A 22,410-nucleotide genomic window follows, 5' to 3' on the forward strand; every position below is an offset into this window, starting at 1 on the left:
ACAATTCATTCTTGTATAGCCCAAAACCACACAAGAAGTGCCACAATGGGCTTTAACAGGCCCTGCCTTTTGACAGCCCCCCTGCCTTGACTCTCTAAAACACAGGTGTCGAACTCCGGTCCTCGAGGGCCGCAGTGGCTGCATGTTTTCATTCTAACCATCTTCTTCATTAGTGAGCCGTTTTTTACTGCTAATTAACTTCTTTTGCTTTAGTTTGAATTAACTTGACTCAGGCCCCTTAATTGTCTCTTTTTCCTTAATAAGTAGCCAAACAATAATGAGACATCAAACAAGCCACCATATGACAGAAAAAACAGAAAATTCAACAGATTTGCAAATATCTGCTGTGGCAGAATGAGAGCAGCAACAAGCCATTGAATTAAATAACGGGCTTAATTAACAGCAAGAATCAGCTTCTTATTAAGAGACTGGTTGGAGTTTGAAATCCCAGTTTAGCTGGTCACCTGTTGGCTCGTTTCACGTCTCATTTCTGTTTGGCTGCCATTTAATGAAGAAACAAATCAATTCAGAGGACTGAATCCTTAAAAACAGGGCTATTGAAATGAAGGGAAAAGGAGTTAATTAGCAGTGAAAACTACTCACTGATTAGGAAAAGGGTTAAAATGTAAACCTGTAGCCACTGCGGCCCTCCAGGCCCGGAGTTCGACACCCCTGCTAAAAAGAGAAGGAAAAACTCTCAAAAAAAACCCTAGTAGGGAAAAAATGGAAGAAACCTTGGGAAGGCAGTTCAAAGAGAGACCCTTTCCAGGTAGGTTGGGAGTGCAGTGGGTGTCAAAAAGAAGGTGGTAATTCAATTAATTTAACTACTGACTTCATAGGAAAAGTCACCAGCGACATTCACGTCTCTGTCTGTGATCCATTACAGCCTCTATTAATTCATAGTCAGGTTTATCATTATAATGGTCGACTAAACTCCTTTTAGTTGCTTTTTATTTGAGGACCGAAGGTCCACGTGTTCTACTAGCACCTGTATATGATAAAATTATTAATCTCACAAGTTTTCTGAATGCGTTCTTTTTTATTAATTTCATTTCAGTTATTTCTTTTATTCTGAAGTTACGCTTTGCACCTTGATTTCAATAAAATACCGAAAACAAAAAATTACTTACTCAAAACAGTCGTCCCTGTGTGATCCTGTCGTTCTTGACAGCTCGCGTGGAACACTTAAGGTCGCCGCCTGCTGTCTGTTTTTGTTTATAGACAACCACGTGCATTACCACGCCCCCAAACATAACAACCACGCGATTCAGAGCCCGCCCGTTTCTAGCAGCTTGTCGAAAACGCCGACTATTATATCCGGGTCAGGGGGCGTGTCAGCTGTGGCAGGAGGCAGCATGGCGGGTGCTTTGTTGAGGCTAACTTTGGGTCGGACTTTGCAGTCAGTGCTACGTTTTCGACCTCCAGACATTGGGTGTTCGCGGTTTGGAGCCCATCGGTATATTGGGTCAGGGAGGCTGTTTAGCAACACTTCCTCGAGTCGGAAAATTAACCGGGCGTTAGCTTGCGCCTTTCTTCTCGGCGGTGGCGTTGGGATTTACCAGGCTGTTCAAGTCACCTTCCAGCAGCACCGCGCCGAGGCGGAACCACCTCAGGTAAGGAAACTATCAAAGTGCTTTAGCAGTATTAATTTTGGCGTTACAACGAGCAAGTTGAACAGTGCACTAGATAGCTTTCTTTCTTTTCCAACTTGTTTAAAAGAATAAGGTGTGAGAGATCGAAGTCTGTAAATGGCAGGTACAAGAACGGGGCGGTTACTGGACTTTTAAGAGGTGTAGCAGCCGCGGTCGTTATCTGTGTGCGTTCAAAAGGGATGCGTCAGCTCTGAAAAGACAAGAGACCGGGCAAAACTCGAGTATCCCCTGTCATACAAACCGCTATCAAGCTGGTCCATTCTGTCAGAGTGGTATTTAAGATGTCCATCCTTTTTATGATGTGCAGATTCGGTACATGGTAGCCGGGAATCCGTGCCTTTCCACGTGGCATTAGACACAAATGTGAACGGGGCACGTATTAGTCAAAGTCAGTATTCATGAGTCTGGTATCTTTGCAGCCTGGAGCTCGAAGTGTTTGGAGCTGACTAAATGGACAGCTGACATTTGAGTAATATAACCGCATCTGGCCCAACTACCTCTTCTACTGAAGTCTGTGAGGAATTCCTCCACTTTTTCCGTAACAAAATTAAAGATCTAAATAATTCAACTAACATAAATACATCATCTGTTTATATCTCTCCCTGTTCTCCCACTCCATCCAGCTCCTTCTCTAAGTTCTCACCAGTCACATCTGAGTTTGTTAATAACCTGTGCTTTGTAAAATAAAGCCGATTACTTGTGTACTGGACCCCATCCCCAGCACGCTACTTAAATCCTGCCTTCATGCCATAATCCCGACAGTTACAATAATAATAAACTCATCCCTCGACTCTGGCTCTGTGCCGCTCACTTTTAAAATTGCATCTGTAACCCCAATGTTAAAAAAGCTGGTCTTGATGCCGACAATCTTAACAATTTCCGGCCTATTTCCCACTTACCTTTCCTGTCAAACGTTCTTGAGCGTGTTGTAGTTTCCCAACTCACCAATTACCTAACCTCTGATAATTTGATGGAACCCTTTCAGTCTGGTTTCAGGGTGCGGCACAGCTGTGAAACTGCTCTGCTACAGGTAACCAATGATTTGCTTATGGCAGCAGACTCCGGACAAACCAACATATTAATTCTAATTAGACCACAGTGCAGGATTTGACACTGTCAGACATGACATTCTACTGTCCAGAATGGAGAACATGCTGGGTATCTCTGGCACTGCCCTCCAGTGGTTCAAGTCCTATCTGACTGATAGGCAAGAGTTTGTTAGTCTTGGCAACAGCAGATCCAGCTCGGCGCCAGTCACACAGGGAGTTCCTCAGGGCTCTGTCCTCGGCCCTCTTCTCTTCTGTATTTACATGCTTCCCCTTGGCCATATTATACGTAGCTATGGACTGGGTTATCATTTTTATGCAGATGATACTCAACTCTACTTCAATGTTAAAAGTGGAACTTCATCAGAGCTTTCTCAGCTCACATCCTGCCTTAGTGAAATTAAAACCTGGATGGAGCAGAACTCCTTAAAATTAAATTGCAACAAAACTGAACTCCTGCAAATTGGGACTAAAATGCAACTTAATCCCAGTCCATCTTGGCGGTGATCTCATCAGACCTGCCTCTACTGTAAAGAATCTTGGTGTCATTTTTGATTCCCCCTTTTCTTATTCCGCCCACATAAATCACATTAAGAAACTTTCTTACTTTCTCCTCCGTAACTATCCCGTGTTCGCTCCTTCCTCTCCTTTACTAACGCTGAGAAACTCGTCCCTGCTTTTATCACATCCTGCATCGATTATTGTAAATCCCTACTGGCAGGTCCCCCTTCTAATCTTATATCACAGCTCCAGCTTATTTAAAACTCAGCTGCAAGAGTCCTTACTCGAACCAGCAGCAGCGAGCACATCACACCCATCCTGCTCCGTCTCCATTGGCTCCCTGTGTCTTACAGAATCTATATATATAAAAATGGAAAGGGTGGGTCGTCGGGTGGGCCTTTTTTTCATTCCGTCGTTTTTTCGACGTTTTGAAAATGTAGAATGATTATTTGATTTTTTTGTTTTTATTTGATCGTGTCTATGTAGCCGCCGTCGTAATAAAGTATCGCTAAAATCGTCATTTATCGTAATTTATTTTTGACGTATAACGTCGCCGTCGTCGAGGTCAGTGATACCAGTGCAAAAAATCTGCTTACGGTTGAAAGACACGCCCTACTCACTGGACAGTTAAAAACACCAATCAAACTAACGATGACATCAAGTATTACCCAATCAAAAGTAGGAAAGGAGGCATCATCATAAAATGCGTGTGGGATGATTTGCATGAGACGCTGCTTTAAAAAAAAAAATGATAAAAAAAATACGGGATAAATCCCGTCCAGTATTGATTCAAAACGGGACGCGCAATTTCATTCTCAAACGCGGCACGATTCCGTATTTTAAAGGACAGGTGGCAACCCTACAGTGCCAGGTAACCACCCATACAATCACATTGTGATTCAGACTAGGAATGCAATGAATGTAATTACCCCGATCTACATACAAGGCGAAAGTCTTGCAACATTCAAAGATGATGGTTTGGGATAAGTACACCATACAACATAAAAGAGCTTATGAAGCCTTGAACCGAAAAAAGCAACATCTCAGAGATCGTAAAAAAAAAAAATAGGAGCTAATGTCGTTTTACTCGCTGTAGATTTTAGTCAAACATTACCAGTTATTTCACGAGGGAGACCAGCACATCAACTCAACGCGTGTTTAAAATCCATGCTTCTCCCACGCTCGGTTATATCTCGCGTGTTCTCGGGTAGGTGCACCAAAAAATGTATACATTTAAGCATGTAATGGGCAAACAAAAAATGAGGTATACCCGAAGGCACAGCAGTAGTACTTAATGTAACTTTACTTCTTAAATGTTAATGTTTTACTGTTTAATAATTTATACGCTTCTTATATGTTGTTCAAATTCTTTTATCAAAATACCACTGACAGCGCAATGCACGATAACATCGAGTGAATACACCATACGCATCCGCCCACGGCTGCCCTGCTGTGCGCAGATAGGACTTGATTGTACAATAAAATAAAATAAAGATAAAAAGACTAAAACAATCATCACCCATAAAGCGGATAGTAGACGTGACGTAGTATATGTGTACCACATTTCAAGTGTATAGGTGCAACGGTTTGCGAGCTACAGGTCATTTAAAATACTGGACAGACACACAAATTGCCACGGTAGCAAATTACAGAAGAAGATTTTACTGTTTAATAATTTATATTTATATGAAATGTGCTTCTTATATATTACTTCATATTCTCATATGATAATGATGTTAATGTTTATATTGATTTCTGTGTTATTAAAACTGCATGTATGTGTGTATATGTATATATATATATATATATATATATATACGAGCTGTATATACCCGGCGTTGCCCGGGGCAGAAGTAACCTAATCGGTCAAACACTTACATAAATACCAAAGTAAACCTAATCGGTCAAACACTTACATATATAAAAAAACCGAACCTAATCGGACAAACAGCTTCATATATACAGAAGCGAACCTAATCGGACAAACAGCTAATCTATATACATAAGCAAACCTAATTGGTCAAACAGTTACATAAATACAAAAGCAAACCTAATCGATGAAACAGCTTCATATATACAGAAGCGAACCTAATTGGTCAAACAGTTATGCATGTGCACAATAATTTTACAAAGATTATGCGTGTTAACAATCATTAAAAAGAAAAGATTGAGGAACTCTTCTTCTATATGTGATGAAGCTGGATGAAGCTGACTTGACGAAGACGTAGGTGGCATAGATTGGTTTTTCTAAAACAGAAGAAAAAAATGAGTATCTATTATTATTTTAAATTAGAATGAAAATGAGAACCTTGATTAGAGAGAGATTATCCGTATTAAAATATGTGCATGAATAAACTTTTGCTAACTCTCTAGCAAAAGTTTATTCATACAAATTGGCATGGGATGGCTTTGTGAAAAAGTAAAAATTAGATAAAAATAAATTCAGAATGCGTACTTCGATTTGACTGAGATTATCTGTAATGATGAAAAAAAAGTTTAGTATGTTTTTTTTTCCATACGGGAAGGATGTAAAACCTTACATAGGCACCCTTCAGCCCGCACTGAAGGGTAGTGTCAGATTCTTACTGTCTAAAAAACACCCTTTTTATTCCACAGCTACCCCAAAAACCACTATTAGGCATTACTTTGGGGTGGCAGTAGTTTAGTTATGAAACAGCTGGGTCCTGAAAAAAATCTGTCTTATTAGTGGCTTCATCACATATAGAAGAAGAGTTCCTCAATCTTTTCTTTTTAATGATTGTTAACACGCATAATGTTTGTAAAATCATTCTGCACATGCATAACTGTTTGACCAATTAGGTTCACTTCTGTATATATGAAGCTGTTTGATCGATTAGGTTTGCTTTTGTATTTATGTAACTGTTTGACCAATTAGGTTTGCTTATGTATATAGATTAGCTGTTTCTCCGATTAGGTTCGCTTCTGTATATATGAAGCTGTTTGTCCGATTAGGTTCGGTTTTTTTATATATGTAACTGTTTGACCGATTAGGTTTACTTTGGTATATATGTAAGTGTTTGACCGATTAGGTTACTTCTGCCCCGGGCAACGCCGGGTATATACAGCTCGTCGAATATAAAATCCTACAAAGCCTTAAACAACCTCACGCCAAACTACATCAGTGACCTTCTCCATCACTATGTGCCTGTCCGCCCACTAAGGTCCTCTGATTCTGGTAATCTTGTTGTGCCCCACACTAATCTACACTCCAAGGGTGACAGGGCCTTCAGCTGTATAGCGCCCAGACTCTGGAATGACCTACCGAAATTAATCAGGTCAGCTGACTCCGTGAATTCGTTTAAAAAACAACTCAAAACTCATCTGTTCAGGAAGGCTTTTAGCTCTACTTGACTTTATTACCCTTCTCTCAGTTTACTTCTCTGTCAAGATGCCAATGTAACCTCTGTGTGTGTGCGAGACCATCAATTATGTTGTCTGTTAGGCTTTTTCTCTTAATTCACTGTCGTAATCTTCTTTATGTATTTATCTGGTTTGTACAACGCTATATACTGTATACCCTGCCATTCTTTCTTATATTCTGTAAGTGCCTTGAGCATGGGAAAGGCGCTATATAAATACAACTAGCCAACCTGCATAGCATACGCCGCATAATTATGTATTGATGGGTGAACACTTCCTGAAAGACACAGTTGTCCAAATGGGGTTGGTTTTGAGGATACGACTGTAGGTGAATGAAAAGATGGAACTCTGGAGAGGGCAACATACAATACAGCGTGTTGCACGCTGCATACAGCGATTCACATCAAAGTATAGACACTGCTAAGACCATGGGATACCCCTCGCAAACTGTTTTACATGCCGCATACAGCGATTAACATCCACGACAAACATGCTTCTTCTAATGGGGTGAGTTTGAGGATACGACTGTAAGGGAACTCTGGAAGGAGCAACATACAATTGTCTGTGGCTGAAAACTGGAGGACCGCTGCCGCGCCCCCACCTCGCAGAGCGAGGGACGGGGCTGGACGGCGGGCGCGCGCGCGCGGAGGGCAGAACGGGGTGTGAGGGGAAGGACGCCTAGTGAGGACGATGTAATGATGCGTGAACAGTCATCTCTTAGTCATCGTTCAGTACGCACTGCCTGCTCGTGTGCCCGCCCCCAACTCCTCACCTGAATTGCTTTCGTCTGTGTACAGTCCACATGCACCTGTGAGTCATGTTGACTTTTCATTGTTCTGTTTGTCTGAGCCGGGTGAGGTTTCCCGTGTTGAATCTAATTCAGCCAAAGGCTCCACACCTGGTGGTGCCCTACCGTCAATTCCTTTAAGTTTCAGCTTTGCAACCATACTCCCCGCGGAACCCAAAGACTTTGGTTGCCCGGCGGATCATGGGAATAACGCCGCCAGATCGCCAGTCAGCATCGTTTATGGTTGGAACTACGACGGTATGTGATCATCTTCGATCCTCCGACTTTCGTTCTTGATTAATGACAACAGTGTTGGCAAATGCTTTCGCTCTCGTGTGAATTGTTGGTGGGCGGGGCTCTGACGTGTGCGTGTGCCATGGTCGGCTGCTTAGTGAATTGTTGGCGGGCGTGGCTGTCTTGCTTGCGTCTTGCATGCCATGGACTTAGTGAATTATATATATAGATGTATTATTATTATAATAATAATCTTCCCACTAACCATAACCATAGTTTAACTACTGTATATCGAGTGCTGGAAGTCTGCAGCTAGATTGTATTGAAAACCATTGGTGTCAACTCCACTTACTTGGAGCTTCAGGCTGCAGAGGTAAATCTTCTTATGGAGTCATTGCCCTGGGGGCCTGTCAGAAAACAAGGTCTGTTAAAGCCCTTTGAGTTATTCCTTGTGTGATTTTTGTGCTATGCAAGAAATAAATTGTTGTACATCCTTGGTATTCAGGTCATTGATCCCCACTCATTTAACTATCTTTACATTGCCAATTTTACGGTCTGCAGTTCACTCACAATGTGTGACTATTGAAGGTGGGAGGAAAGCTGGAGTGCCCGGAGGAAAAACATGCATGTATTTAAGAACTGGGTTATTTTATCATTTTGAAAAATCCACCTTAATAAAAGGATCTGTCAGTGTGTCTGTCCAGTTACAAGGTCTCCATCATTCCAAAAGATGGCTTAATGGTATTCCAGACAGTTGCTTTAGGTCATCCTAAAGTTTTACTGATGTCTGTAATGGTTTTATTCTTGTTTTCCAGGCTCATAATGGCTTCTTTGACTTTCATTGGCACAGCTGTTGTCCTTATGTTGAACAAGCTGCATTAATGAAGCAATGAAACACACCTTAGTAATCACCAACACCTGTGACACCAAATGGCCCAAACATTATGGTGTCCTGAAATGGTGGGAAACCAGGTATAAAAAGTGCTATGCATTTTTAGGAGCACAATGCTTTGCAGTTGTCATTCCATTAGAAGGGGCATTACAAATATTAACAATGCTTTTACTAATGCCATACCAAGTGGCATGTAACAGAGACACATGCATTGTACTTCTCATTCCAACAGATGGTGCATTACAAACATTAACACTGCTTCCTGTACGAATCCCATACCAAATGGCATATAACAGAAACATATGCATTGCATTTGCCATTCTAACAGATGGTGCATCACAAACGTTAGCACTACTTTAACCCTTAAACCACCACAACTGGCTATAGTCGGTTCCAAGTGCAGTTTGCCAGCACGCCGGAGCTGATCAGTCCATGCCGTACATTTGTTGTGCAGCCAGCTCATGACCACTGCCGCCCCCTGCAGCATCACTGTCCCTGGGATTCAGCCGCTGCACTAGACTAGCCTGCAAGCATTAGTGTTGGCCTCTGTGTGCTTACGTGCTGCCAGTTCAAGTGCAGTTGGCTCGGTGATTTACTGAATCTCAGCAGTCGGTTGCACCTTGTACATATAATAATAGATTGTTCCAGTAGTTTTTTATAGTTTTTACAGTTCATTGGCAGTGTGTAAAGTGATCGGTGTTGCAGTAATTGTGATGCTCTTTGCATGGAAAAAAATGGGTTCCATTAAAATTTCACTTTTTCATGGTGAATTGTGATGCTTCCTTAAAAAGTGCAGCAAAAGAATATTTGGCATCCGGGGGTGCATTAACCCCCACCCCCAAGTATGTGGCAGTTTAAGGGTTAATGAATACTGTAGCAAATGGCATATGACAGTGCTACATGCGTTGCATTATTTATTCTAACAGATGGCACATCACAAACATTAACACAGCCTTTTGGAATCTCATACCAAATGGCATATAACAGAGACATATGCACTGGAAATATCACTGAAGTCAACTTTGATGGCTTGGATTCCAACCTGTCTTAAACGGATAGCACAGCTAGTCTTAAATTAAATAGTAGTGGCTACATTATAAAGCTTTGTAAACCAACATGATAAATAATGTGTTGTTGACTAAAAATGACCAAGAATCAGAAAAGGTAAGCTACCCTTTTATACTATGACCAAAATCCACATCTCAGTCTTTCACTGCAGTAGTCTACTCTTGTCTGGTAAGAATTTGGGCAGGGGGGCCCTGAAATACCAACCTTGGCGTAGTTGTGGGCCCTTGGCAGACGAGTATGTGGCACAAATGCACTTTAACACTTTTTGGAGGTTTGAAGCAACTACTGATGCAACACCCAGTTTTCATTAAATGATTCATTCCTAAATTAGCTGTTTCACTGATACATTTGTATGGGCTATACAGTACAGTTGATTTGTTTAAATTGTTTGGTGGTGGTTTAAATTCCAAATTGTCCTGGCAGGGTGGAGTTGCTTTCATATTTGATTGTGAAACGCCTGCTGACTCTTTTGATTTATTGCAGTGCCTATGCATTTTAAAAGCCCATGGCACTGTTTTAGCTTTTAGCTTAAAGATTATGCCACTTTATCCCACTGCACAAAGAGGGTAGGTGGGTGGTAGTGATAATGCTGTATGATTGTGAGGTTATGTTTAAAATGGCATACTTTTCTGGTGTGACCTCAAAAAAGCCGTACTGTAGCAGTGCCTGGGAAAGTCCAGAGGAGAGCAACTAGGCTGACTAGAGAGGACTGAGTGGTGGGAGACTGAAGGAGCTGAACCTTCTCAGATTAAGCAAATGGAGGTTAAGAGGGACAGGATTGTTTTATTTTTTTTTTCTTTGCTTTCATCGTAATTAGTTTGAAGTACAGTAAATGGGTGTCTCTGGTATGTTGTTGTAATAATACAGTGCCCTCCATAATGTTTGGACAAACACACATTTTTTCCTTGATTTGCCCCTCTGCTCCACACTTTAAAACTACAAGTCATACCATTCAGACATTGTGATTAAAGTGCACGTTGCAGACTGTCATTTCAGGCGATTTGCAGACATTTCAGTCGCAGCATGTAGAAATGACAACACTTTTTCTACGTGGTCCCCCTATTTCAGGTGTGGTGGATGCCCCTGTGATGGGAGGACCAGAGGAGAGGGCATATTCAGGGCAATACCTCCCCTGGAACACTAGAGAGCAGCCTGGACAGTTGCTGAGCCCTGGGTTGCAATGAGGCCTGGAAGAAGATTTGGGAGCACCTGGAGCACTTCTGGGTGCCCTATGAAAGGGGCCGCCTCACTCCGTTCGAGGAGCCAGAGTTGGGAGGAAGGGAGATGAAGTTTGCTGGGAGAGGAGGAGTGGAGGTGGCTAAGAAACAGAAAAGAAGGAGAAAGAAGGGACTGAGCAATGAGTGCTGGTACTGTTGTAGTGTACTCTGTAGTGGGGAGCAAAAAAAAACCTCTGCCCCACTTAACTAAAAACGTGTCCGCTGGACAATATTTGTGTCTGCCTGTCTGTGTCGGGTTAGGGCGACTGTACGCACCCTGGTGGTCCACACAGGGCACCGTAACATTTGGGACAATCCACGTCGCAGGTGTTTGTGATTCCTTGGTTGTGTTTCATGGCTTCATAAGATACCTCGGCTTGTTTCTACCCTTTGGAGTCTGCCGTTGCCATTGTTCAACATGAGCTGTGCCAATGAAAGTCTAAGAAGCCAATATGAGGCTGAATAACAAGAATCAAACCCTTAGCATGACCAAAATCAACTCTCTGGAATATCACGAAGAAGAAAGAACACACTGGTGAGCTCAGTAATACTAAAGGGACTGGTATGATTTTGTACAAATGTTTGAAAGTTTTTTCCTCATCCAAAGAACCACAGACGCATAGAATGAAGCGCAGTGAAGGAAAGTAGGACTTTAGAGACGTGCAGATGTCGGTGAGTAGGATGGGTGAACTCGATGAACTTGTTCTCATCACAGTTGTCCTTATGTCCTAGTGAGAAGCGAAGCAAAATGCCACCTTTTATTGGCTAACTAGAAAGATCACAATTAGGGGTGGGCGATCTTTCCAAAACAAATCATAGCACGATCCCTTTAACACACAATCACGATCCATGATCTGAATTGCAATCTATCGTTTCAATGTGGCATACAGTTAAGAGGATATCCAGACTCAAACTTATCAAGACCTAAGTTACACTTTATTTTAAATATCAAACACAGTTGAATTCAATTGTGAATAGATTATACACGAAAATAATTCTAGAAATAATAAAATGTAAACAAGGGCAGTTTTCAAAATCTAAAAACTTTCTAACATGAACACTCTTTAGCAAATTGTAGTCAGCACTCGTCGTTTCATAAAAATTCTCCGTTCTTTAATTGCTTCACAACCCTCTGTCGGCAATCACTGTACATATAAGGAATGGCCATTTCAGAAAAATATTTGCGACTTGGAAGATCATATCGCGCATCTAAAATGTGCTTCAGTTTCTTAAAACCCACGTTGTGTACAGCTTTGAATGGTACCATATCCTTAGCTCAGTAGAATGTGACCGCCTCGGTCACCTCTTTCCATCGTTTGCTGCTTTTCTCATAATTTTACGATTGCTCAAATGCGTCGGTCAACTCCAACTGTTTATGCTTCGCGACCACGCGAGATACAGATGAGTGGGGGGATGTACTGACCCGACTGAAACAGTGTCAGCATGTTCCTTCGGGTGTGTTTTAAGATGATTAACAGGGACGGACTGGCCATTAGCGCATTTGGGTAGTGCCCGGTGGGCCGCAGACTCTGGTCTGGTCATGGGCCGTCCGTTTCATGAAATAAATTTTATATACTGGTTACTGTTTGACATTAAATTTAATTTTCTAAACTACTAAACATTATCTGTCCGGTATCGCGATTTCTATAGTCCTATATAACATGTCATCAAGTAGTTTTAGTTGTCAGTACACAACGTTGCAGCAAAAAATTTGGTCAATACTGCCATTTGCCGATTTCTGTTTCGATATCGCTGCATTTCAGTTAGCATATACATTATTACAATTTATTTTATCTCATATGTAGTATTTAAATTCTTTGGTACTAATAATTAGTTTAGGTTATGCATTCTGCATTTTATTGTTGTCTGGTTGTTGGCATGAGCGATAATTAGTGGTTTTCCGCTGTGATTATTAGTATGATGAAACAAAGTTATAAAGCACAGGATAGACATTTTTCATATTAGGACGGGACATTTATAGTTTATCGTTAAGTCAGTGGAACATTTCATTCATGTGAAGTTTTCATCACAACCTCGGTTATAATTTATTCCATTGTAAATGAGCCGTTTGATTATAGAGTTGAAAATAATTGTTTCATACCTGCAATCACTTACTTTGCTTTAGGCCGCCTAACCGCCTATATGGGTAATTATTTGACATTGAATTAAGTAAAGTTCTATTAACACCCACTCATGACCTCGTTTGACCTCGTATCATTGTCGTTCATTTCAGCCATTCAGCGTCTGTTGCCAAATATGAATGAAGCAAAACGGACGAGGAGAAACATCTTGAGGCATTCATGTTGATGTCAGTGGAGAAAAGTATCCTAGCCAAACTTAACACTAGCTGTATTGTTGATGATGTGGCTGCTAAAAGCAGTGAACTGCGTAAGCTACTAGCCTACTAGGGTACTGGCACTTGGACATGACATTGACATGTACTCTAATAACGTGTAAGCTGTGTTATTAAATTTTATTTCTAAGCATGTCATCAAATTATAAGTTGTGTCTAAACAACAGTGTACAGATCAACAGTTTAGATATATTTCATATCACAGGCTCATAGCAAGTAGCGAGCCGTGTACTCCTCACAAATTTTAATAAAATTACAATGAATAATGGGCTGAGTGGGTTGACCTTGTCACCTCACTTGTTGAAAGATGCCTGGGCCGGTTTTGAGACCCATTCCTCTCCTGATGATTAAATAGATTTGTCGTATTGCCTCCCGAAGTGCCGACTGTTGTCTGATAAATTTTATATATAATTTTGCTTTGTGTATTATCTGACTGTGCATAGCCGAACCACTGCCACACTACTGACGTCAAGTCCTTCTTTGGCACAAGCTCCTCATCTGCCATGCTGCTTGCACAACGTACGAACTGTTTTCAACATCTTTACACAAGAAAGCCATGGTGGGGACACGTGATATAAATTGAACAATCACAACGAGAAATCATTCTGTTGGTTTGTGGACTTGACACGAATCTATAGTATTTAACAATAAATAGATCAATTTTTACAAAAAATAGGATTGAAAACAAATCAACCCCCAAAGAGAACGTGGCCAACGGAGTAAAACTTTAAGCTAGTAAAAAATAAATAAATTGATGAGTTTTTAATAGGCGGATAAAGATAAATGGAGAAGAAAATGAAATGGGAAGAGAATCTGCTACCTCAGTGCTTTAAGAGCTTATTCTAAAATATTATTGATTAGATCCTGCCAGGTTTTGAAAAAGTTCTGCACAGATCCTCAGTGAGAATTTGATTTTTTCCAATTTCAAATAATATAAAACATCAGTTACCCACTGACTTAAAAGAGGAGAGTTAGGATTCTTCCAGTTTAGAAAGATAAGTCTGCGTGCCAATAGTGTAGTAAAGGCAATCCATTTGTTTGTCCTTCTCCACTTTAAGGCCATCTGGAAGAACCCCAAACACAGCTGTTAATTGGTTAAAAGGGTATTAGAAGAATATAAAAGATCACAATCTGTACTAGTCGCTTGAAAATTAGATTGTGGACGTCTTTAAGACCGATCACAATCTAAAATCGTCAGATCGCTCACCCCTAACCTAATCACAATATGCAAGCTTTCGAGGGCAACTCTGGCCCCTTCTTCAGACAAGATGAGAGATGGTGTGTTGTGATGCTAATGTGTTGTTTCTAGTCTGTATAAACTTGCCCAGTATGTCTTAAGTGAGCAGTAATGGGCAGCTGTGGTGTCATATTTTCACTTGGCATACTCTACTAACTATAATTATAAAGAGCCTAACAGAAATGTTTCTTTCCATCTTGTTTCTTCTGCAGCCCGTTCCGTCTGGAAGTGGAGAGCTGCAGTTGATCCTGTACCAGTATCAGACATGCCCATTTTGCAGCAAAGTACGAGCCTTCCTGGACTACCATGGCATGACCTACAACATTGTGGAAGTGAACCCAGTCCTGCGCAAGGAAATCAAGTTTTCCGACTACAGAAAAGTTCCTATTTTGGTCATTGATGGAGAAGAAAAACTGGTAAGGATCCAAAAATACTGGACCTGTAGTCCATATAGGAAAGTTACCTATTAGTTTCTGAGTAAAAGTTTACTAATAGTAATAATAGTAAATAATAGTTTTCTCAATAAATAATTTTCCTAAATTCTATGATTGCTTAAACCAGTGGTATGTTAGATTGTTGTCATTGTAAAATGTAGTAGATGTTTGCCAGGACTGGGTAATGGTAACCAAGCAGCTAAACTGCCCCTTGGAATACCACAGCTCAAAGGTTTACAAGGTATTGCCTGATTCTGTGTTTTTCAAGCAGTGTGCCTCAGCATAGTGGTGCACCATGAGAGCATACACACACCAAGCACACACTAGGGACAACTTAGGATCGCCAATGCACCTAACCTGCATGTCTTTGGACTGTGGGAGGAAACACGGGGAGAACATGCAAACTCCACACAGGGAGGACCCGGGAAGCGAACCCAGGTCTCCTTACTGCGAGGCAGCAGCGATACCACTGCGCCACCGTGCCGCCCTGTAATCAGATTTACAATACAATACAGTTTATTTTTGTATAGCCCAAAATCACACAGGAAGTGCCGCAATGGACTTTAACAGGCCCTACCTCTTGACAGCCCCCCAGCCTTGACTCTCAATAACAATTTGACTTTGTTATAAGCAGTACAATAAAACTGGAAGTCACTGAACTATTGAAAGTTCACTCCCTTTTGGAGGTATGTAATACAGTTCTGTGTGAGTGGTGGCTAGTTAGGTGACTCAAAGAGGGCCGCAAAGCCAGTCAGTCAGTCAGTCAGTCAGTCATTCTCCAACCCGCATAGTCCTGAACAGGGATGTGGGGGGTCTGCTGGAGCACAAGGCCCAAGGCAGGAACAAACCCTGGACAGGGTGCCAGTCCATCATAAGGTCACACACACACACACACACACACACACACAAGGGCTAATCCAGTGTCCCCAGTTCACCCTACCCGCATGTCATTGGACTCTGGGGGGGAAACCCACACAAACATGGGGAAAGCATGCACATGCCACACAGCACAGGGAAGACCCGGGACTCAAACCCTGGTCTCCTTACTGCGAGGCAGCAGCAGCACTACCACTACACTCCACCATACCACCATGTAATTTAACTACAGACCCTCATGCCTCCTTATTTTAAGGCAGTCTTGTGAATGACAGTGTTTTGCTTAGATCATCAGTGAAGTTAACTGTCGATGTAATACGTTTTGTAATGCAATAGGATAGTTTTTTTTATTTTTAAATTTTTTTTTATCTTCTATTACAGCAAATTAACGATTCCTCTGTTATCATCAGTGTTTTGAAAACCTATATGGTGTCCAAGTGAGTGGTTTTCTTTTTTTTTTTTTTTTTTTCCCCCAGACATTTGCCAAAATTTAAAGGATGTTACTTGCTTGCTCTGCTTTCTTTTGCAATATTTGGTGATTATGTTTCTTATGATTCTCCAGAGAAAAAAATCTCGGGCAGATTATTTCGTTTTTTCCGGAGATGAGATCGAAAAATGAAAAAGGCAAAGAAATTGTGGAGTATAACAACAGACACTGGGTGATGCTGGATGAAGCCGAAGCTGAACTACTGTATCCGGTGAAGAACTCCAGGAAGTATGTTTTTACCTTTCTGTTTGAGCTTTTCATCTCTTAAAACTACAGTAATCCCTCGCTATATCGCGCTTCGACTTTCGCGGCTTCACTCTATCGCGGATTTTATATGTAACCATATATATCCACTAAATAGTATCATCATCTCCAGACAGAAGAGCAGCTTCAGCGACAGACTGCTGTCACTGTCCTGCTCCACTGACAGATTGAGGAGATCATTCCTCCCCCAAACTATGCGAGTCTTTAATTCCACCCGGGGGGGTAAACATTAACATTTAACATTATACAAAGTTATTGTCTGTTTTTCACCTGCATTATTATCATTCTTTAATTTAATATTATTTATTGTATCAGTATGCTGCTGCTGAAGAATGTGAATTTCCCAATGGGATTAATAAAGTTATCTATCTATCTATCTATCTATCTATCTATCTATCTATCTATCTATCTATCTATCTATATCTATATCTATATCTATATCTATATCTATATCTATATCTATATATATATATATATATAGCGGATTTTTTGCTGGTTCGCGGATTTCTGCGGACAATGGGTCTTTTAATTTCTGGTACATGCTTCCTCAGTTGGTGTGCCCAGTTGATTTCATACAAGGGACGCTATTGGCAGATGGCTGAGAAGCTACCCAACCAGAGCGCATATTACGTATTAAATAAAACTCCTCAAATATATTGTGAGCACGTGGGCTGTTCGCACCCCTAGAGGACACGGCCGCTCCTCAAAAAACGCTGAAAGATTACCTTCATATTGCTCTCTTCCTTGCTGGGCTTACATGTGGCTGCTTTGTCAAGCGATATGCTTCCTACACGGTGCTTCGCATACTTAAAAGATCAAACAGCACGTATTGATTTTTGATTGTTTGCTTTTCTCTCTCTCTCTCTTGCTCTGACATTCTCTGCTCCTGACGGAAGGGGTGTGAGCAGGGGGGCTGTTCGCCCCCCGAGACAATACGAACGCTCGTCTAAAAATGCTGAAAGATTATCTTCACATTGCTCCCTTCCGTGCAGCTGCTTTGTCAAGCGACATGCTTCCTGCACGGTGCTTCGCATACTTAAAAGCTCAAACGGCACGTATTGATTTTTGATTGTTTGTTTTTCTCGGTCTCTCTCACTCTCTGACATTCTCTGCTCCTGACGGAGGAGGTGTGAGCAGGGGGGCTGTTCGCACACTGGCCTACAGGATACAGACGCTCCTCTAAAAAATGCTGAAAGACTACCTTCACATTGCTGCCTTCCTTGCAGCTGCTTTGTCCGGCGGTGCTTCACATAATTAAAAGCCAAACAGCCCTATTGATTTTTGATTGTTTGCTTTTTTCTCTCTCTCTCTCTCTCTGACATTCTCTGCTCCTGTCACGCATTCCTTTGAAGAGGAAGATATGTTTGCATTCTTTTAATTGTGAGACGGAACTGTCATCTCTGTCTTGTCATGGAGCACAGTTTAAACTTTTGAAAAAGAGACAAATGTTTGTTTGCAGTGTTTGAATAAAGTTCCTGTCTCTCTACAACCTCCTGTGTTTCTGTGCAAATCTGTGACCCAAGCATGACAATATAAAAATAACCATATAAACATATAGTTTCTACTTCGCGGATTTTCACCTTTCATGGGGGGTTCTGGAACGCAACCCCCGTGATCGAGGAGGGATTACTGTAATTCTGATATGTAAGGAAGGGCTCACAGTTTGACATGTGTGTTGTGTATGAATTTTAAGGTTCACTTCAGTGTCTTAAGCGATTTATAGCTGATAGTCGCAGTTGATTATGCAGATGGTGCCTACTGTCTTGCTAGCCTTTGGCATCTTTATCTCATAACTGAAGTGATGAATGAATAGCTGTAGTGCAGCACATTTACAATACCTGTTTATTGGTCTCTCATTTGGGTCATAATTTCTATTTTCATTGTTCTCTTCTTTCTGAGGGGAAAAAAAATAATAAACATGATGAACTTCTCCTTAAGTCTCCAGGCTGCACTGTCCCTTGAATTGTCGGGAAGCTATCTACAGCAAATTTGAGGGTGGGTGTGTGTTGTTATGCAGCAAGTATGACTTTAGTCTCATTTCATGTGAATGTTTTCTTTTTGTTTCAGGGAGGAAATAAAATGGCGGCAATGGGCAGATGACTGGTTGGTTCATCTGATCTCTCCTAACGTATACCGCAGCCCCCAGGAAGCCCTGGCATCTTTTGATTACATTGTCCAAGAGGGCAAGTTTGGAACCGTTGAAGGATTTTGTGCTAAATATGTTGGTGCTGCAGCGATGTACTTCATTAGCAAGAGGCTGAAGAACAAGTAAGTTGGGAAGGACAGAGAGGTGGTGTATTATTTTGAACCAGTAACAGTGGACTGCACGATAACGTGCAGTGAATCCACTTGACTTGAGCATTCCTTGTTTTCGTCCTCTTTCTCTGTACATTTAGCATTCATTTGCTCAGAGGTTGATGTGCTTGTTGCTTCCCGAGCAGCTCCTCTTTCCTCCACCCTAGCAGCCCGCTTCTTCTCTTCTTCCATCGGCATCTTTTCACATTAAAACTGATTAAGTTAGTGTTAGTGTTGCAATTACTTAGTACGTTTTCTTTAATTTTTCACTTAAGTCTTCAATCTGACTCAAGAATGATTTAAGATTATATGTGGTAACATCCTGTTTTTGTACGTGCACTTTTCCGTTCTTATTGCTGGAGAAGTGCCACTAATGTTCTAGTGTACATTCCTTTACTTTGGATTTTCAATGCTGTAAAATGCTTTTACAAAATGTTTTGTTTAAATTAATTTGGAATTTTAAAGCCTGGTTTGGCAGAATGAAGTGTCATCCCTCGTAATAGTGGCCAGTACTTTAATGGACTGCAGAATATTTTTGAGGCTCTGCTACAGCAGTAAGGTAATTCCTCAGGGACACCAGTACTTACAGTTTTAGTGAAGTGCTGTAAACCATTTTATTTAGTGATATTAGAATGAAGTGAGTTACAGGAGAAGTCTACATGATTGAATAGTGCTTTGCGTGGATATTTCAGAAGTGGTAGGACCTTGATTTGACTTCTGGGTCAGTCAGGTGGGGGGTAACGTTACACAGTAGGTGATTCGGATCTTCAGCACACGTCGAGACATCACTTTTTTTTTTTCCTATAGATAAACTTGTGGAACGGCAAAGTCTGGTACCTCTGACTTAAGGATCTTTAGAAATTCTGTGAGAGAATTTGTTTGTGCAAACTAAAGCCAAGCAACTTAATAATATGTTGTCTCCAGGACTGACCCATGTAAAACAAGCAGCCTGTTAATGTGTTGATTGTGGGAACGCTACTGTCAGACCGGCACCTCATAATAACCTCATGACATTTAATGTTCTCTCAAACTGCCCATTTTATCATTTTCAGGCACAACCTCCAGGATGATGTCAGGCAAGACCTTTACCAAGCTGTGGACAAATGGGTTAAAGCTGTTGGAAAACACAGGCCTTTCATGGGTGGCAGCCAGCCAAACCTTGCAGATTTGGTAAGGATGGCAGATATTTCTGTTTTATATTTTAATATCTAAATGGATACTTTATTGAGTAATGTCATCATGTAAATATTAACAACTATAGTACAGCAGCAAAAATACACAAACCTGAATACTTCCTATTGACCTGCCAAAAGTTCTAAATGTCATATATTTCTTCTGGTGGCATTTTCTCATCATCAGCTAACCAATTACATTTGACGAGCAGCAGTTGGGGCAGTTGATACACAGGGTGAGTCAAAATTATGTTAACGTGAATGGCGGAAACAATTTATTCACAAAACATGTGCAAGATGATTTACAGGAATGTCTCAACCTGTTCAACACATGTACCCTATGTGGCATATAAATTGTCCACAAAAATTGTATACAAGTACTAGGGGGCTCTGACCCTGCTCTCTTCGCTCACCAACCCCTGTGCGGGTGTGTTACGCGCTAGCCACTTTGTGGATCTGCCGCTCGCGTGTGGGGAAGCTGATGTACAATTTAAACAGATTGTTATTTTTATGGGAATTGTTACATATGCATAATAGAACTAACTAGATTGTTATTTTTATGGGAATTGTTACATATTCATAATAGAACTAACTATTTTACATTACAGCGAGTAGTTAACCATAGTAAAAAATAGTAAAACATAATAAATTTTAAAGAAAATTGTTTCATGTTGCTTTAGAGGTATTCATTGAGTTATACGTTCTCATTCTGTTTGACTTTGAAATTAACACACAAATACTTTTTAAACTTACACTTTTACTGTAAAACTTCAGTAAAAACAATTTTTGGAATTAACTTTTCGTCAATATCGCATTGAATTTTGATTCCGTTTTTGGAGTTAAATCGTGATAACGCAACGTATAACTGCCCGTGAGTGATTATCGTTTCTTTCTCTCTAATAAATAAACTGACATTTTTCGAATGTTTGTCCATGTGATTTGTTAATTGTCATAGCAAAAGCTATTCTAACGGGAAACTGTAAATGTTTTAATACGAATGGCATATCAAGATCTCCTTTGGCGTCTAATGTTATCCGTGGAAGATGTACTACATTACTTTTCTTGTCGCCTGTTAAAATTTTACATGTCAGAATTGTTCGACCAATTTTTGAATACAACTAATCTTGTCCTATTGTATAGCCTATCACTCAGACATAAATTACACAATAACATTACGATACGTCCTTCTTTCAACAGTAATTTGACTGGTGGGAGACTGGACGGTGTTAACGGTTGTAGATATTCTACATGATATTGTAAGTTGATGTTTTCATCTTCTGCACCATCACCACCAACTGTTTCAGTCTATTGATATGCATTTAACCAATTTGCTGTGTAACTGATCGACAATTTTCGCGTTCATTCATTTGACTTCATCGTTTCTCAGTGCTAGGATTGCCCGTGTACTCATTTCTTCTGTTGATAATCCTTCAGGATGAAATTTTTCAATAAGATTTGGACATAATAAGTCTTTTATTGGGAACTTAAAGTGAGGAAAACATAAATTTATAAGAGCTGAGAGCACAAGAACTGTGTCTGCCAAAAGCATTCACACGAATGAGAGGTGAGAGGACCGCGGGCGTGGGCCGTGAACTGGAAATGGTTGAGAGAAGGGCGGGACTTGAAAAAATCTCTTGGCAATAGTCTTGTCTCAAGATTTTCTTTTATAATAGAGAGACATACATAGCAATACCATTAGTGTTAACATAATTTTGACTCGCCCTGTATAAAGGTATTTTTGCTTTTCACACATGGCTTCTGCAAATTGTCTTTTAAAACAAAAAAAAAGATAAAAATATGTATAATAAAATGTCTGCTATATCATGTTTGTCTCCTGAGATTAATCTGATTTTAGAAAATGATGGGAAAATTTCTGATTGCTCAATGTGTCCTAATTTGTAAAGCTATGGAATTAAGAGGGTGTACGCATTTTTCATATAATTATATATAGGCAGCCTTGATCTGTTCTTAATTGGATCATCCACTTTAGTTGTAAATGTTTAGTCACATTATTATGGTTTCTTGCAAATGCATTTACTACTAAATTCTTGACTTCATTGCCATGACCACTAGCAGATTTACTTCTGTTGGTGGTGAAATACTGAAAGGGGACTCCCTCTGTCTCTTCTGCACACAGATTGCAGACCCTTGGTAATATTGTTGTGGCTGTAATTTTGGACATAACCATATAATAATACCATTTTAAAGGACTTGATCATAGGCAAACTTCTTTGGTTTTGGTGTCTCCACAGGCCGTGTATGGGGTGCTGCGAGTAATGGAGGGCCTCCAGTCTTTTGAGGACATGATGACTCACACCAAAGTGAAAACATGGTACCATCAGATGGAAGATGTCATTAGGCGCCAAGAAGGCAGGATTTGACTTGGTCGAAACTCTAGGAGCCTTCTGAAAGAGAAATGCTTGGAGATAAACTCTATAGAGAGTTTATTTTTTTAAAACACAGGTCCTCCATCGGCCTGGCTAAGTGGAACATCTATGCCAATCCACTGGATGC

The 22,410-nt window shown here is 40.6% G+C and overlaps 1 protein-coding gene across 1 annotated transcript; it reads left to right on the top strand.

Annotated features, from left to right (window-relative positions):
- Positions 1-1,331: 1,331 nt before the first annotated feature.
- Positions 1,332-22,347, top strand: ptgesl (prostaglandin E synthase 2-like). Its single transcript, XM_028808588.2, has 7 exons — positions 1,332-1,613; positions 14,581-14,784; positions 16,060-16,115; positions 16,241-16,393; positions 18,497-18,697; positions 19,777-19,894; positions 22,149-22,347. Exons 1-7 carry the CDS (start codon positions 1,356-1,358, stop codon positions 22,275-22,277), a joined length of 1,119 nt encoding a protein of 372 aa, XP_028664421.1. The 5' UTR covers positions 1,332-1,355; the 3' UTR covers positions 22,278-22,347.
- The last annotated feature ends 63 nt before the right edge of the window (positions 22,348-22,410 follow it).

This window comes from Erpetoichthys calabaricus, chromosome 9, assembly GCF_900747795.2.
Source record: "Erpetoichthys calabaricus chromosome 9, fErpCal1.3, whole genome shotgun sequence".
Lineage (NCBI taxonomy): Eukaryota > Metazoa > Chordata > Cladistia > Polypteriformes > Polypteridae > Erpetoichthys > Erpetoichthys calabaricus.

Bases quoted from the DNA above. Each gene is read 5' to 3' on its own strand.
- ptgesl (XM_028808588.2), top strand. From the start codon at position 1,356: ATGGCGGGTGCTTTGTTGAGGCTAACTTTGGGTCGGACTTTGCAGTCA. The intron at 1,614-14,580 runs GTAAGGAAACTA...TTTCTTCTGCAG, and splicing joins CCGAGGCGGAACCACCTCAG to CCCGTTCCGTCTGGAAGTGG. The intron at 14,785-16,059 runs GTAAGGATCCAA...CTTCTATTACAG, and splicing joins TTGATGGAGAAGAAAAACTG to CAAATTAACGATTCCTCTGT.